Source organism: Neovison vison, chromosome 4, assembly GCF_020171115.1.
Source record: "Neovison vison isolate M4711 chromosome 4, ASM_NN_V1, whole genome shotgun sequence".
In the NCBI taxonomy this organism is placed as follows: Eukaryota; Metazoa; Chordata; class Mammalia; order Carnivora; family Mustelidae; genus Neogale; species Neogale vison.
The window spans coordinates 70,189-86,004 of record NC_058094.1 but is presented as its reverse complement, the minus strand read 5'-3'; the positions used below and the strand labels follow the sequence as shown (position 1 = coordinate 86,004).

Here is a 15,816-nt window from a genome sequence, read left to right as displayed (position 1 = left end):
AAATTCTGGGTGATTTCACTGCCATGTTCCCAGCTAAGGCTGAACCGGCAACACTGCTCCCATACTCTAAATCAGTGTCCTTTTTATAGTGCATTCAATGTTCCACTTTTTTGCATTCTGTTGCTTTTTGTGGTGGTTTTGCTGTTTAAAATGTCTCTCAAGCATAGTGCTGGGGTGCTGTCTAGTGTTCCGAAGGTGTGCTGTGCCTTACGGAGAAAATACATGTGCTACGTAAGCTTCAGTCAGGTACTAGTCATCATGTTGCTGGCCATGATGTCAATGTTAATAAATCAACAATGTATATTAGATGTGCATGTTAATATATATTAAATATAGAAACACAACAAGGTGATGTATCAAGTGGTTGATGAAAATACTGTGACTGGAGGCTCCCAAGAACCCAACTGTACTTCCCCTAGGAGCAATGGTTCAGTATTCACAAATTCACTGTTCTCGGTTACTTTGTATAGAACTATCTGGAATGATAAGAAGTGACTGCATATGAATACTGATATTTACAGGTATGAAATTTGTAACATATTTTCTAGAGATGCTAGGGGAGTAGGCAGAGGAAAGATGGTTTTAGTGGAGACTAGTGGAGAATTATCTATTTAAGAACAGGGAGTAGCCATGGTGATGGAGAGTGCCATGTTAGGAGTGGTTTCTGGGGTGGTTGTGGAGGTGAGAAGCCGGGGGGGGGGGGAAGCTGAGGACTTGTACTTACTTTTATGAGTCCTTTTTACATGCCAGGGTGGGAGGCAGTGGCGAGATGTGAAGATTTACTGAAATGGAAGGCTGGGTCCTCTATGCCTTCCTCTTTAAAGTTCTTCAGGGACCTGCTGTCTGGGTCTGGGGGTTTGGAGAGGAGCTAGTACTGCCAGGGAAGGGAAATAAGGTGTCTGTGTAGGGCAGAGGGTAGTGGGGCTGCAGGGGCCTATAAGGAGAAACTCAGAAGGCTGGGAGCTCAGTGGGACCAGAGCAGAGTGAGGTCTGGAAATTGTTGCCTCTGTGTGATTTGTCAGGCTTGTGCTGGCTGGAAGATCAGGCAAACAGCTGTCCGTGTCAGCTAAGAAGTCTGGACTTCATGATGGAGGAAACAGAAGATTCCTAGGCAAGAGAGTAACACAGTTTTTGTTTTACAAAGCTCACTCCCACCACAGGATGGACAAGGGAGAGGAAGTGCAGAAATCAGCAAGGCCTGCATTGAGGTTGCTCAGGGCAGAGATGGTGTGCATGGCAAGGGGCAGAGACCAGTTAGGAGAAAAACTTATAGGACCACATGGCTGATTGCGCATAGGGCTGTGGAAGACGGCAGTCTGGTGTGAGGCTTGTGCTCAGACACGGATGTTTGGGCTGAGAAGGCTTTCTTGTAGAAGCAGTTCTGGGCCAAGTCTCACAGGTTGATTCCGGCCAAACAAGGCAGGAAAAAGTCCTTTTGGTTCTGGAACCCACTCACCACCAAAACCTCCATCTGCTGGGACTAAAACACATCCTAACTGTGGTAGTTTAAAAATACGTCTAGGGATGCCTGGGTGGCTCAGTTGGTTAAGCAGCTGCCTTCGGCTCAGGTCATGATCCCGGCGTCCTGGGATCGAGTCCCACATCGGGCTCCTTGCTCGGCAGAGAGCCTGCTTCTCCCTCTGCCTCTGCCTGCCTCTCTGTCTGCCTGTGCTTGCTCTTTCTCCCTCTCTCTCCGACAAATAAGTAAATAAAATCTTTTAAGAAAAATACGTCTAAAAGGTTTTGATATTCCTCCCTTCAAGAGGGGTCACCAGAGACCCTAACTTAGAACCAAACAGCTGTCCTGTTGCTAGATTCCTGATCCTCAGAAACCGTACCAGCCGTTTACTGTTGTCGATCTGCTAAGTTTTGTGACAACTTGCTACGCTGCAATGAACAGCACACCAGTTATCTGTGATGACCACCCGTCCCCCCTTTGAGACCTCCCAGCACAGGCAGGCCACACTTCCCATCCATGGTCTCAGGAAACGACACTTCCTATCCTGATCCCGTCCTTTCTGGAGCTCCTCATTCTTGCGGAGGTCTGCTGACACCTGTGACCCGGGGCGGGGAGGAGGCACTCTGGTCTGTAGTGCAATACGGCAGGAGGACCATCCTGGGCAGATTGTGGGATGGGGCTCCCTCTGTCCTCTCCCCTGCGGCGCTCACATCAAGCCACCAGCAAGTGTGCAGGCTCTTCCCCTCTGTTTCTGACCCCCTCCCCCAATATTCCCATCCTCACCTGCCCCCAGCCATCTGGCCTTAACCCTAAACCCAAGACAGCAGAGCGATCTTTCAAACACATCTGAGTGGGACCACAGTGATAGGTCCCCCAATAATGGGTCCATGATCAAAGGAGCGAGACTGATACAAAGCAAAGGTCAAGCAAAGCTTTATTTCACGCCAAGTTTCAAGAATCAAACCCACCAATCGGCGGAGTGACCCCTCCCAGCCTCACAGACTAACTTTTATAGAGCAAAGGCCATGTGGTTGAGCCGGGCCACAAACAGGCAGCCAATGAGATTGTAACACACAGAGAAAGCTGCACAGTCATGCTAGGTCACACGCGGGTGGCCAATTGAATTACAACTTACCCTACAGTAGATATCTGACCTAGCCGATCACCTTGGTCAGAACTGGCGCCCAAAAGGCAGGGTCCACTCTCCTTGGTAGCTAGGGAGACAGTATGCGCCCCCACCGATGTCTCCACCTGGCCTGACCCGCCCTTGATCTGGGCTTTGCTACCTGGAGCTGGTTTCCTGGACTTGCTTTTAAGTCAGTTCCCCTGGGAGGGGCAGGGTCAGTCTCAGTTTCCTGCATAAACAACAAAACGGCTCCCTCTGGCTAAGCAGGCCCTTGCGCACATCCCTCTTTGGACCAACGTCTCCTCCCCGGCACTCACCATCACAGCGGACAGCGGGCTACCCCACGGCGCCCGCAGGACCGCATCTCGCCCAAGTCTCCGACCTCGCCTTGCACCGCGGCCCCTGCCCCACCCCCTCCCCGCGTCCTTCCTGCCCCCCGACCCGATCCGCCGGCCTGGCACCAGAGGTCTTTGCGGACCACTCGCCGGCCTGTGTCGACTGCTATTCTCGGCGCTTCTGTGACTGCTTTTCTCTCTCCACTAGGGGAGCTTCCAGAGCGTTCCCTTGTTTAGGGGGTCGTCCTCCCGTCCAGAGCGGTGCCTGCGACCTGGTAACGTCCGACCTCCCCACAGCGTCGCAGCGGCCAGGGCCTCGGCCCCGCCCACCGCAGCCTCGGCCCCGCCCACTGAAGCCTGGTCCCCCTCCGCCCCCGCCCACCGCGCGTCCGGGCCAAGCGGAATTCGGCGCCGCAGACGCGTTTCCGGAGGAGGGAGTTCGGCGTCGGACCTCCGGCCCTACGTAATATCCGGCGGCGACGGCGGCGCATGGCGGTGAGATGTGCGGAGAGACCGCGGGGGCGCCAGGGTCCTGGGCCTTCGGCGGCCCCCCACGACCCTTGTGCTGTCCCCCTTTGTCCAGGCCCTAGGACAGCCGGCTCGGGAGAAGTCAGCGGCCGAAAGCCCTCGCACCGCCTGCGCGCCCCGCAGCCCCCGGCCGCCTGGGTCCCTCCCCGACGCCCCGCGTCCTTCCGCCGTCAGGTCCCAGCCGGCCGGTCTCCGCCTAGGGCGCTCCGCCTGCAGCGACGCCGCCCCCGGGGCGCACCCCGAACGCCGTGGAGGCGCCGCAGCCTCCAGGAAGCAGACGAAGAAGAAAAGTCGGAGTGGGGCGTCGGTGGCGAACGGAGGCGGGCAGGTCTCTGAGGAGCCGGTCTCCGAGGAGGCGCCCGTGGGCGCGGAGGCTCAGGCAAGGGCGGCGAGCCCCGTGGGTCCGGCGCGCGCTCGGAGTTGCGGCGCTAAGGCTGCGCGGGGACGGGGACGGGAGGGCGGCGGCGGGTGGGGCTGGCGGCCGCCGGGTCCTGCTGCCGCGTCATCGGCGCGTCCCCCACTTACCGCAGGCGGAGCAGCTGGCCCGGGAGCTGGCGTGGTGCGTGGACCAGCTGGAGTTGGGCCTCAAGATGCAGAGACCGAGCCCGAGGCAGAGTGAGGGGCCTTTCTGTCGCGCTGGGGGCGGGAGCCGTGGTCGTGGCGCTGCGGGCGCTGCCGCGGGACCGCGGGAGGTGAGGGTAGAGGTTCCTGGTCATTTGTGTGTTTGATCCTCAGAGGAGCAGGCTACTGGGGCACTCCGGACCCTGCGCAGCGAAAGAACCCCCCTGCCCCGGAAGAGGCAGCTGATGCGCTCCTTGTTTGGGGACTACAGGGCTCAGATGGAAGCCGAGCGGCGAGAGGCCCTTCGGGCTCTCAGAACCGGTGAGGAGCGGGCAAGTGCGCACCGTCAGATAAGTGACGCCTTTAAGAAGCGTGCAGGGGGTAGGGAGGGCGAGCCCAGGGAGTGACCGAGGAGACCCAGAGTAACAGGGCTGGCACGGGTGGGCAGGGGGAGGACACGGGCTCCCGGAGGCCTGGGAGAGCAGGCACAGGGACGGCGGGAGTTAGGGTTAGGGCGCTCGGTGCGGAGGGCAGGGGGAGAGCGTCTCAGCGGGCTCCCGGCGCTGAGCCCTGAGCCGATGGGAGGCTGGATCTCCTGACCCTCAGATCGTGACCGGAGCTGGAATCAACTCAGCCGACTGACTGAGCCACCCGGTCCCCCTGTGTCTAAGTGGAGTTTGAGATAACACGGTCCCTACAGTTTTGAGGAATGAGCAGTTTTCTATCCCAGGGGGTTAGAGTTGAAGGGACCCAGGTGAGGTTAGCTGTTAGGACCGTTCTGAGACTGTCTGTCTGCTCCCCTACAGCAGCCCGTGCAGCGCAGGTGCAGCCTGTGGGTGAGGCCGCCAGGAGGAAGAACGGAAGGGTCTGCAGGCCTCGCCAGGCAGGGGTAGCCAAGGCCACCCTGGATACGCCTGATGAAGAGTTTAGGTTCGACTTTTTTTAACTGGTCTTCCATCCCAGAACAGTTCCCCTGCCCACGTAGTGTGGGGTCTGTCTGGAGTACAGAGCCTTTCCAGGAATGCTCTGTCGGACGCGGGGTTGGTCTGTCCATGGCTGGTCAGTGGGATCTGGTGCCCTGGCTGTGGGACAGAGGTGAGACCAGCCTGTCGGGTACTGTCACGGAAGCACAACAGCCATTTGTAGGTTTTCAGAGGAAATGTCCTTCCTGCCAGAGGAAGGAGGTCCGTTTGGAAAAGCTTCTACAGTAACCTGAAGTGAGTGTTCAGCACGTTGTAGAATGTTTTTCTCGGTGTGTAGGTGAGGGGTGTGGGGGAAGCTATGTAACTATCGTGGTGCTTACTTACCGAAGAGTGTCCTGTCAGATGGTGTAGTGCTTTATGTCATAGTGTCACGTTGCACCAATAAAACTATTTTTTGTCAGAGCGGATTAGTGAATTCATGGGCTAACTACCTGTGTTACATGAGTACAGACGAGGTGTCTGGCGTGGCTGGGTTCCGGGCTCACCGTAGTGCTTGTCCTTTGTATCATTCCTGAGCAGGTTCATGACTCCCAGAAGGCCAGGCTCTGTTCTCAGGAGCAGAGAGCTTCTTGTCCTCGATCCTGGCTAAAGACCAGGGTTGAGCATCAGTACATGACCTCTCCAGACCGTGGCTGCTCCAAGTCATTGTCCCAGGACCTCTGTTGCATTGAATTGGGTGGCTTAGTCCTCCTCCGTGGTTGTGCTGCCACCTTTGCTGGTGTCTCCCAAGCTTGCATCCCAGACTAGGTAAGATGCCTGGAGCCCAGCTGCCTGCCCATCATTTCTACTTCGGTGTTTCACGGGTACTTCCGACGTGACAAGTCTAAACATTTGATCTCCCTTTGTCTTCTGCTTTTGGGTGAGGGTCCTGCTGCCCACCTCGCTGATGAAACCAAAAACCTGTGTCAGCCTTTCTTGCTTTCCTTCTTCTACACGAGTGTCCAATATTTTAGCTGGAAGGTGAGTTCTGTCTTCAAACTAAATCTCTAATCTTTTGTGCTTTCTCTTCATTGTTTGGCATTCTAATCCTGGCCCTGGCTCTTGCCCTGCCTGCCGTGTGAGCCTCCGGGTGTTCATGTCAGCACGTGGCTCTTGCCTCTGTGTGTTCAGTGCAGCCAGTGCTCCTCCATGTATATGGGGTCCTATTTTTCTGACCTAGTGACTTGATTGTACCCATGATACAATGTGAAGGCTGGTGGACAAGGTGCCGCTTAGGGCCTCTGCACATTTTAGCCTCCTGACCACCCCTCTGAAGTGGTCTCCCTTTCTTGTTCCCACTGTGCTGGCTTCTTGCCTGCTCCTGAGATAACCAACTCCATTCTGCCTCAGGGCTTCAGTACTGATATGATGTTCACTAAAAGTCCACTTGTAGCAGGTCTGGGACTCTGGGGAACATGGTGCATGGAGACTGGGAAACCGGCATCATCTGAAGAGGGGAGGGCACTATTTAGCCTCTGGGCCATCAACTCTGCTTTCCCTCTTAGGTCATTTTTCTACTAAGGATGCTCCTTCAGCGTGTACCCAGCTGTGTTCCTGGTGGTGTTTCCTCCATGGCTTGCATGTTAGGCGACCACAGCTAAGTCAGACCCCTGACTGTGGCCACAGTTCACCGGTGTATAAATAGGGTGGGTGTAGGTGGTGCTAGGTGAGGTTAACTGGAGGCCCTGACCTACCTGCACCCCCTCAGGCCTCGGTGTTCTGGTCTGTGTCGCAGGCCTGCTGTGTGGGGTCTCAACACCAGCTCCCTGGCTCTGCAGCTCATGTTTGGTTCTTCCTAGTGGCCTTCCTTTGGCTACAGCCGTATGTCTGGGTGATGATCATTTGTTCTACACACTTTTTTTTTTCTTATCCCTAAAGATTTTATTTATTTATTTGACAGAGACACAGAGGGAGAGGGAACACAAGCCCGGTGAGTGGGAGAGGGAGAAGCAGGCTCCCTGCTGAGCAGGGAGCTTGACATGGGGCTCCATCCCAGGACACTGGGATCATGACCTGAGCCGAAGGCAAGGCTTAATGATTGAGCCACCCAGGTGCCCCTATGCGCTTTTTTAAAAAGGCTTTATTTGGGGGCACCTGGGTGGCTCAGTGGGTTAAGCCACTGCCTTCGGCTCAGGTCATGATCTCAGGGTCCTGGGATCGAGTCCCACGTCGGGCTCTCTGCTCAGCGGGGAGCCTGCTTCCCCCTCTCTCTCTCTGCCTGCCTCTCTGCCTACATGTGATCTCTGTCTGTCAAATAAATAAATAAAATCTTTAAAGAAAAATAAAAAAGGCTTTATTTATTTGATAGGGCACAAGCAAGGGGAGGGGCAGAGGGAGAGGGAGAAGCAGATCTCCTGCTGAGCAGGGAGTCCACTCGACTGGAACTCAGGACCCTGGGATCATGCTCAAGCCAAACACAGGTGCTCAACTGACTGAGCCACCCAGGCGCTCCTGTTCTGCAAACTTTTGTCAGCGCTTGCTTGGTTCCCCATGGCGTGTTCTAAGGACTATATTTTCAGCAGCTGGGGTTCCCCCCCTAATTTGAGTCCCATTGCCTCCTGAAAAATGGAGGTGTATCACCTACCTTCTGGGTGCTTGGACAGGATACACCCACATCCCCCAAGGTTTTGGAAGCCCCTTTAATGCCCACATGCAACTGCACACACCACAGGTATTGGCTCCCAGGAAGCTCCCAGCCTAGTTTGCCTACTTACTGTGCCTCTGTGGGACTCACCAAAAGCTGGGCCCCCTGGCCTGAAACTCTAGTCCTGCCCTTCCAGTCCTTGGCTCAGCTGTTCCCCCCACCTCTGGTCAGTGGGCACCCCACATGGGGAGCTTCAGAAACAGGTGACACTCAGCCAGTCCCCTGTCATTTTACTTAGAAAGGGAGGCAAACCATGAGAGACTCTTGGCTCTGGGAAACAAACTGAGGATTATGGAAAGGGAGGTGGTGGGGGGATGGGGTAACCAGGTGACGGACATTAAGGAGGACACGTGTGGTCATGAGTACTAGGTGTTGTATGCAACTGATGAATCACTGAACATTACATCCAAAACTAATGATGTATGATATGTTTGGTAATTAAATAAAAAAGAGAGGAATGCTAGTTTCTTACAGTTCCGGATAATGAATCCCAGAGGAGTAGAAGATACAAAGGTGTAAACTAACCTTTAGGAATGCTGGGAAAAAAAACTAGAAAAACCCGTTAGATCCTGGCCGGTGAGGAAGACTTATAATGGAGGAAAACAGGAAAGTGAAATAGAGCCTGGTGACAGGTTCACGAAATGGATTGTAAAATGAGATCACTGCACATCTGGTAAGGGGAGATTTGCAGACTTTTGTAAGAGATTGTATATCTTGACTCAGGAGTGTATATCTGTGTTGGTGAAGCCTGGAGACCTTCCTAGCCAGATGAGATCTACTTGCCTCAGGGAATGCCAGGATTAGAGGCTTTGTGACACTGATCCATACCTCACTTTCCTTCCAGGTGTGTTGAACCTGAAAGCCATGACCACAGTGATGGTTTTGGTCAAAATAATGGAAAGATCTATGGTAAACACACACGAAATGTGGATTGCCAGAGGATGCAGGTGGCTGTGTTGGGGGCCAGTGAAGAGTAAGGAGCAGAGGAGGCACTGGGTGCGGGAGATGAGGAGGATGGAGCTGAGGGATTGGTTGTTGACCCCCACCCCCCCAAGTCAAAAACCAGAAAGATCACAGCTTTTGTTGAGGGGGGTTGTTGGCAGTCTCTCTTCGTGTTTGCATAGTGATCGTCTGCACACTTGACGCAGTGGTCTGTCTGCATAGATGAGAAAGCAGAGATGTAGTGTGTCAGGTTTGGTGATTCTTACCCATTCCCACTAACAAGACACAGTCACGTTGGAACATGGACATATTTCTCCACACAGCTTAGGGAAGGTCCTTCCTGCATAATTTTAGGTTTACGTTGCCCGTTCCCTGATAATTTTATGGGAAAAAATGTTTCCTTTATTCCTCTTTAGTGTACAAGGGAGGTATTTTGTCTTTCCTGGGGAAATTATAGTAGATTCTTACGACTTGCAAATATCATTTCTCTTGGTTGTGTCTTCGGTATGCCTCTGACATTAATTGGTTTTTGGAAAATCCCTCATAACTGAACACTGACGATCTGTGCGAATTGTTGATTTTATTAGGTTCAGTAATGGTATTGTGGTTCTTTGGAAAATTGTGCTGGTATTTGTAGAAGTGCATACTGAAATATTTGGGTGTGCAGTGTTTGTAATTTTTTTATATTTTACAATACAAAAATGTCAAGCAAATACGGCTGATTACTAAATCTGATGTGTATGTGGCATTTGTCACACCATTCTTTCCACTATGTTTGAAAAATTTCCATTTATGTCAAAAAAGAAGAAAAGCCAAATCACCAGTGGCAGATCCTCCTAAGTTAAAAATACGTTTACCTTTACTTTCACTGGGTCAGTATTCATTAATTTCTCATTCCCCAAGTGAATTTCTACTGTAAGTTTAAACAATGTAAGTCCTAATAAGAAAACTATTTTGTCAACTTTAGCTAGTAAATTCTGCCATAAGATGGCAGTTTCCCCGCAATTTATTCCCAACAGCAGTGTGGTATTGTCCTTGTCCCATTGTTGTCTCTGAACGATGCCATTGATAGGGATTTTGGGGTGGCACCAACTTCCCATACATTTCGGAGGCCAATTCTGTAGTGTGATTTGGACATTGTCCTGGAGGCTTACTAAGCCTTAAACCTGTTTATCTAACCCTCTTGACGCTTCTCTGAGCTTCCAATCACTTGATACACAAAACAGACATGTTTGAAAACTGTAATTTAAAGAATCCACAACTTCTCTTAGGTCTCGGCATATTTTTCAGTAGCTAGACAGCTCCTAGGTCTCTTCCGCCTGTTGCGTCTTCCCATTTCTGAGACCTCCGCGCCCTGCAAAACAGTTTTGGTAGCCTCATTGGCTTTGTTAAGTCAGCGAGGCAAATTTTGTTCAAGTGCAATAACATTTTCAAGATGGGAAGTGAATGAGTAGGAATTAACCAGGCAAGGTCGGTGATGAGGAGATTCCAAGGCAGATGGGTAATTTACTGATTACATAGTGGAATTACTAAGTTTCAGCAATGGAGTTAATAAATAAATTAACTAAATGTATGAGTAAATGATGGCTGAATAATGAAACTCTACCTGTAGTACATGACTCTCCCCTGGGAGACTGGGAGGGAGAAGGTATAGGAGAGAGATGCTGCTGCAGGTGCCCGACTCTGGTTGGACACCTGCCCCCGGGAACTAGCAGAGCTTTCGTTCAAGGCAGGCTTCAGAGAGATTTTCTTGAGTCCTGGGACCCAGTTCTGTCTGCATACAGAGTAGGGAGTCCGAGCAATAATAAGAGATATTTTGCTGTAGATTTGAGGGATATTCACAGTAGTTACAATATCTAATAGTGAACAGATTTAATGTTTTTTCGACTAAAGATTTGTAGCTTTTTAGAGTACCTGCAAGAGTCACCCTCACTTTATATTTTGAGAGAGTAGTTAATGAAATCAGATCCTGTGTTTGGGAAGATTAGTGAGGAAGAAAAATTGTGGGGTCCCTGGGTGGCTCACTGGATTAAGCATCTGATTTCAGTTCAGGTCATGATGTTGGGGTCCTAGGATCAAGCCCTGGATCGGACTCCATGCTCAGTGGGGGGTCTGCCCCTGCTCCCTGGTGTGCACGCGCTCTCTCTCTCAAATAATAAAAAGTCTTTGAAAAAAGAAAAGCAGGGGGCTCCTGGGTGGCTCAGTGGGTTAAATCTCTGCCTTTGACTCAGGTCATGATCTCGGGGTCCTGGGATCGAGCCCCACATCGGGCTCTCTACTCAGCGGGGAGCCTGCCTCCCCTTCTCTCTCTGCCTGACTCTCTGCCTGCTGTGATCTCTGTCTGTCAAATAAATAAATAAAATGAGAAAAAAAAAACCCAAAAACTCAATGCTGAGCAATAGGTAAATGTCATAATTAACACTTGAAATGTCATGTGAAGTTCATGAACTCTGTATTACCTTGCTAAATTCCCTAGGCTCATGCTACCACTACAGAGTATTTCAGGTTTCAGTACTTAACGTTTAAGTAATTGATAAAAAGTCCTAGTCTATTAGAACATGATCTGTAATATATGTATTTGAATACAGCTTCTTTGAGATTGTGTTTAATTATTAATGAATAATATAATTATACAGATAACTTATTATGTTGGTATTTCAGAATGTTCAAGCGAGGGAGCATGATTATTTTTATGTCAGAGCTCTGTTCTGAGATTTGTGCAAAAATACATGCAACAGTAGATTTGTAATTAACCTCAGTGACCCAGTGGCCCACTCTGTCTTCTCCTGGGCGGCTCCATGATTCCGTGGGGACTGAGGACAAGGTGTTCCTCTTCCACTGAAAATTCTAACCCAACAGGAAAGTTCCCATAGTTTAGAATGACATACTATGCCCTGGATTTTCCGTTATTCTAGAAAACGTCCTCCCCAGCACTGTTAATTTGGATGTTCCTCAAGTGCAGGTGTGCTGAAGAGTGGTCTGTGGTGTAAGGAAGGTTAGGTTTGATTGAAAAATATAAAACAATTACAGTCAGAACCATAGTGAACTATTTTTGATGCAAACTACATTCAAGAACACGTCAATCCCTAATCCTCAATTTTAAAAAGACGGGAATATTTATACTGTGCACACCAAATTCTGTTAAGGATCATTCATGATATGCAACAGTTGGAAAAATAAACTATGTATTTAAAAACAGTCATGCCTGTGTTCACATCCATATCTTTGTGATGAGCAATGGGAATACCACTTAGCCCTTGAGCTGGAAGCCCAGAGGCCTTGATCATTCTCCATATGGTGAAAATTGAGGAGGGTCTTAGTTCACATTTTGTACTCACTCTGTGATCATGGGTCCCAGACTCAACCTCCTAGTGTTAGATTATTCTCTAATATGGGATGCAGTAAAAACTACAAAGTGTTTGAGAACTTACTGATATAAATTATCAGCTCCATCAGTAGTGGCTTGGAGAAATGAGAGACCCAGAGAGCCGCCCTCTCCTTTCCACTTAGCCAGAGAGAATGTCGATGTGATTGGAAAATAAAACATGCTAGAGGGCAGGTCAGGATCCAGTTTAGGGTTTAGGGTAAAGTCAGGGTCGGGGGCAGGGGAAGGGTCAGGGCCATGGTTGGTTTTGGGGACCAAGGTCTAGGGTCAGTGTCATGGGTTGGGTCCAGGGGCAGGCTTGGGACCAGTTTCAGGGTCTGGCGCAGAGTCCGTGTCAATGTCAGGGCCTGGGTCAGGGTCTGGGTCAGGGTTTGGTTTTAGTGTAAGTGGCCCTATTGCCTATCCTCTATCTCATTTCTGACTCTCTGAGTCTCTAGGATGGACAGGAAACACCCCCGATCACATGCGCATTAGGGATTGAGCTGGGCTGTAGGTTTTTTGCCCCTCAGTGTTGGACTGTAATAGAAGAGTGAAATATCTGCCCGGTCACTGTTTCAAATTCAACTCAACCCCAGTTGAGGGTTTTGGAAGGCCTCAAGATTGTGCACAGTCCTTCCATCCTCCCATCAGGGAGGGGTTCTGCCTGGGCAGCCTGTTTCCAGCAAAGGCCTGACCCTTGGGGGCATACAGTAGATTCGTGTGACTTTTCTTTTTTTTTTTTTTTAAGATTTTATTTATTTGACACACAGAGAGAGATTACAAGTAGGCAGAGAGGCAGGCAGATGGGGAGCGGGAAGGAGGCTCCCCGCTGAGCAGAGAGCCTGATGCAGGGCTTCATCCCAGGACTCTGAGATCATGACCTGAGCCAAAGGCAGAGGCATAACCCACTGAGCCACCCAGGTGCCCCAGATGCACGTGACTTTATACAGGACTGGGTGCAGTGGCTTACCGGCTACCAGAAAGCCTACCATGGGCAGACTTCTCATGGGCTGGTGGTGCTCTCCTGGCACCATCTGGATCCTTCGTCCTTGCTGAGTGATCAGAAATAGATAGGTCTCAGATCGGACAGCCCTTGGCCTCCAACCATCCTGCTCAGGCCAGCCTGGGTCTTGACAACCCTTGTGGCCAATTACTGGGCAGTTTTACGGTTCATGGGCCACAGAGACAGCCTCTTTGGATGTCTCCATTCATTCTCATTCAGCCTCTGGTGGAGACCAACGCCCGCTCCCTCACAGCCTCTTACTCTCCCAACACTGAACGTGGCCCTGGCCACAACAGCCATACAGCAGACTGGCTCTGCAAGCCTTTGGCCTCCCAGTTACAGTGTAAGCTTTGACATACACACTCAGTAAGAATCAGGAATACAGGAACAACTGTGTTCCCAGCAGGCAGTTTCTCACTGAGACTGCGTGTTCTTGGAGAGCCATGTGCATGATCCAAGGACTGTGACCTTTAGAAAGCATGCCAAGTGTGGATTTTGGGCTGTGGAATAATCCTTGAGCCTTCCACTGATTGAGCAATAATTTCATCTACCTCCCATCCAAAGAGTTCCAGAGTTTAGACCCCACATTCCCCCACCTTGAAGGTGGGTGTATGATCCAAGTCCAGCCAACACCATGCTCCATCTTCTAGGTGCTCAGATGGCTTCAAGGATAAGAATGTGTCCCAACGCCTGGGTGGCTCAGTTGGTTAAGCGGCTGCCTTCGGCTCAGGTCATGACCCCAGTGTCCTGGGATCGAGTCCCGCATCGGGCTCCTTGCTTGGCAGGGAGCCTGCTTCTCCCTCTGCCTCTGCCTGCCACTCTGTCTGCCTGTGCTTGCTCTCGCTTCTCTCTCTATGACAAATAAATAAATAAAATCTTTAAAAAAAAAAAAAAAGAATGTGTCCCAAGACCAAAGACTTAAAGCTGTGACTTTCCTTGGGACTCAAGGGAAGAAGAAATGCTTCCCAGTAGACTAGATGATGAGTGGGTATCAGCCCAGAGTTGCTTGAGGCCCCAGATGCAATGAGAGAGACTGTGCCTGCGAATGTCCAGAACACTTAGCAGGATGGTGGGTTGGAGAGGGTCCAGGTCACACTGTGAGAGTGTGAGCCCCTGGCACTTCTAGGTCCAAACCCACTCTTAACTTGCCTCCTGCAAGTAATAATTTATTTCTACCATTTAAAAATATTGATTTCTTTTACTTCAGTAAGCATGTCCAGTCCCTTGCCATCCAAAAAGTGCTAGGTGACACATCAGGATCAGCAATCCCTGAGACTCCCTGTGCATGGTGTCCTCACTGGGCTGTGTGCGGCTGGGGAGGGGAAGACAGTGGTGGGTGGGCAAGTCTCAGGGTAGCTCCAGAGCAGTGAGGGGAGAGCCAGCAGGAGAAAGAGTCCCTGGGTGGCTGATTGGTCTGCTCGTTGCTTTTTCCTTATTTTAGGGTCCATTTTGTTAATGTTATTTTACTGAGAAATCATTTATTTCCTCTAAGCTTCCAGTCTGATGGAATAGATTTCTCTTATTTGACCTTTAATTTCTACTCTCTATTTTTCTTCAGAATTGTCATAATTAACGAACAAATGTCGACATATTATTTCCTACAGTCCTTCCTTTTTCAGGGTCCCCCTGTTCTACCTTTCCTGGCTTCAGCATTCTGGCAGGACACCACAGGACACATGATCATCACGTCTCTTTAGGCTCTCCTTGGCCGGGATAGTCCCTCAGACTTGTCTTGTTTCAATGACAAGCCGCCATGGAGCCAGAACGGGCCCTGGCTGGGTCTTCCCTCCTGTCCCATGGGGCTTCGGGGTCAAGGGTGAGCCTAGCCACCTGCCAGACTCCCAGTCCCCTGACTGCCAGAGGCCTTGGCTGTGGCCGCTAGCTCAGCCTCCAGGAGAATGGAACCCTCTGGGTTATATGTGGTTCCTGCCTTGGTTTTAAATGGCTATTTCTGTGCTGGTGTTTGTAAAATGTGGGCACTGGCTCCGTCTGGATGCAGGTCCTATTGGGATTCCTCAGTGCCCACCAGTGGGTTTGCACTTGTGCCCCCATCTGCCTGCGCTGTGTCTTCGCAAGCGTTCACTGGGTGCCTGCTGTGAGCTCAGTCACCAACAAGGGTCAGAGCGTGAGAGCAAGAACTAAGACACAGGATCCTTGCTCCAGGGCCCTCCTGGGACTCACGATGGCCCTGACCTCCTGACTCACTTCTTTCCTACTGTGGTGTAACAGACATGTAACCGACTCTGTTAAGCATGTTTCAGCGTCAGTTCAGTGGCAGTGAGTACATTCGCTCTTCTGGACCGGCCACCGCCATCCACTGCCACAACTTTGTCCTCACCCCAAACTGAACTCTACTCACCCTAACCCTAACCCTCCATCTCCCCGCCCCAGCCCTGGCACCCACTAGCTCCTTCCACCTCTATGAACCGGTGCTCTCCGTCCCTCACAAGTGGGGTCCTTCAGTATCAGTCCTTTGGGGACTGGCTTATTTCATGTAGCATAATGGCCTTAAGGTCTGTCTCCATGAGCCTGGAGCTGACCCACTTTTCCCCCAAAGGCGTGGCTCAGTCCCTTCCTGTCTACGCCGAGCCTCCTCAGTCCCCTCTGTCCCCCTCATCTTCCTTCTCAGCTTGAAAATGATCCCAACCGATCTGCAGCTTTGAAGACCTGTTCAGTCCAGATGCCAGGAACATCCCCCGGGGGTCTCGGGCCTCACCTACCCCATCTGCCCATGTCAGGCGCCTGCACCCCCCACCAGCTGGCCACCTGCTCCTCCCATAGGTGTCCCCATCTCAGGAGAGGGAAACACCACGTCCAGACCTTTGGAGTCCTCTGTGACTTCTGGCTTGCCACCAACTCTCCCAGGAGTGAGGTGGCTGCCTTCAGATGCTC

General features: G+C 51.2%; 1 protein-coding gene across 1 annotated transcript; it reads left to right on the top strand.

Annotated features, from left to right (window-relative positions):
- Positions 1 to 3,156: 3,156 nt before the first annotated feature.
- Positions 3,157 to 5,394, top strand: C4H8orf33 (chromosome 4 C8orf33 homolog). Its single transcript, XM_044244668.1, has 5 exons — positions 3,157 to 3,415; positions 3,504 to 3,827; positions 3,979 to 4,063; positions 4,184 to 4,330; positions 4,816 to 5,394. The coding sequence occupies exons 1-5, from the start codon at positions 3,410 to 3,412 to the stop codon at positions 4,953 to 4,955; spliced, it is 702 nt and encodes a 233-aa protein (XP_044100603.1). The 5' UTR covers positions 3,157 to 3,409; the 3' UTR covers positions 4,956 to 5,394.
- The last annotated feature ends 10,422 nt before the right edge of the window (positions 5,395 to 15,816 follow it).

What these genes read in the sequence shown, in the direction of transcription:
- C4H8orf33 (XM_044244668.1), top strand. An exon ending in GAGACCGAGCCCGAGGCAGA is followed by an intron (nt 4,064 to 4,183) that starts GTGAGGGGCCTT and finishes TTTGATCCTCAG; the next exon opens with AGGAGCAGGCTACTGGGGCA. An exon ending in CCTTCGGGCTCTCAGAACCG is followed by an intron (nt 4,331 to 4,815) that starts GTGAGGAGCGGG and finishes GCTCCCCTACAG; the next exon opens with CAGCCCGTGCAGCGCAGGTG.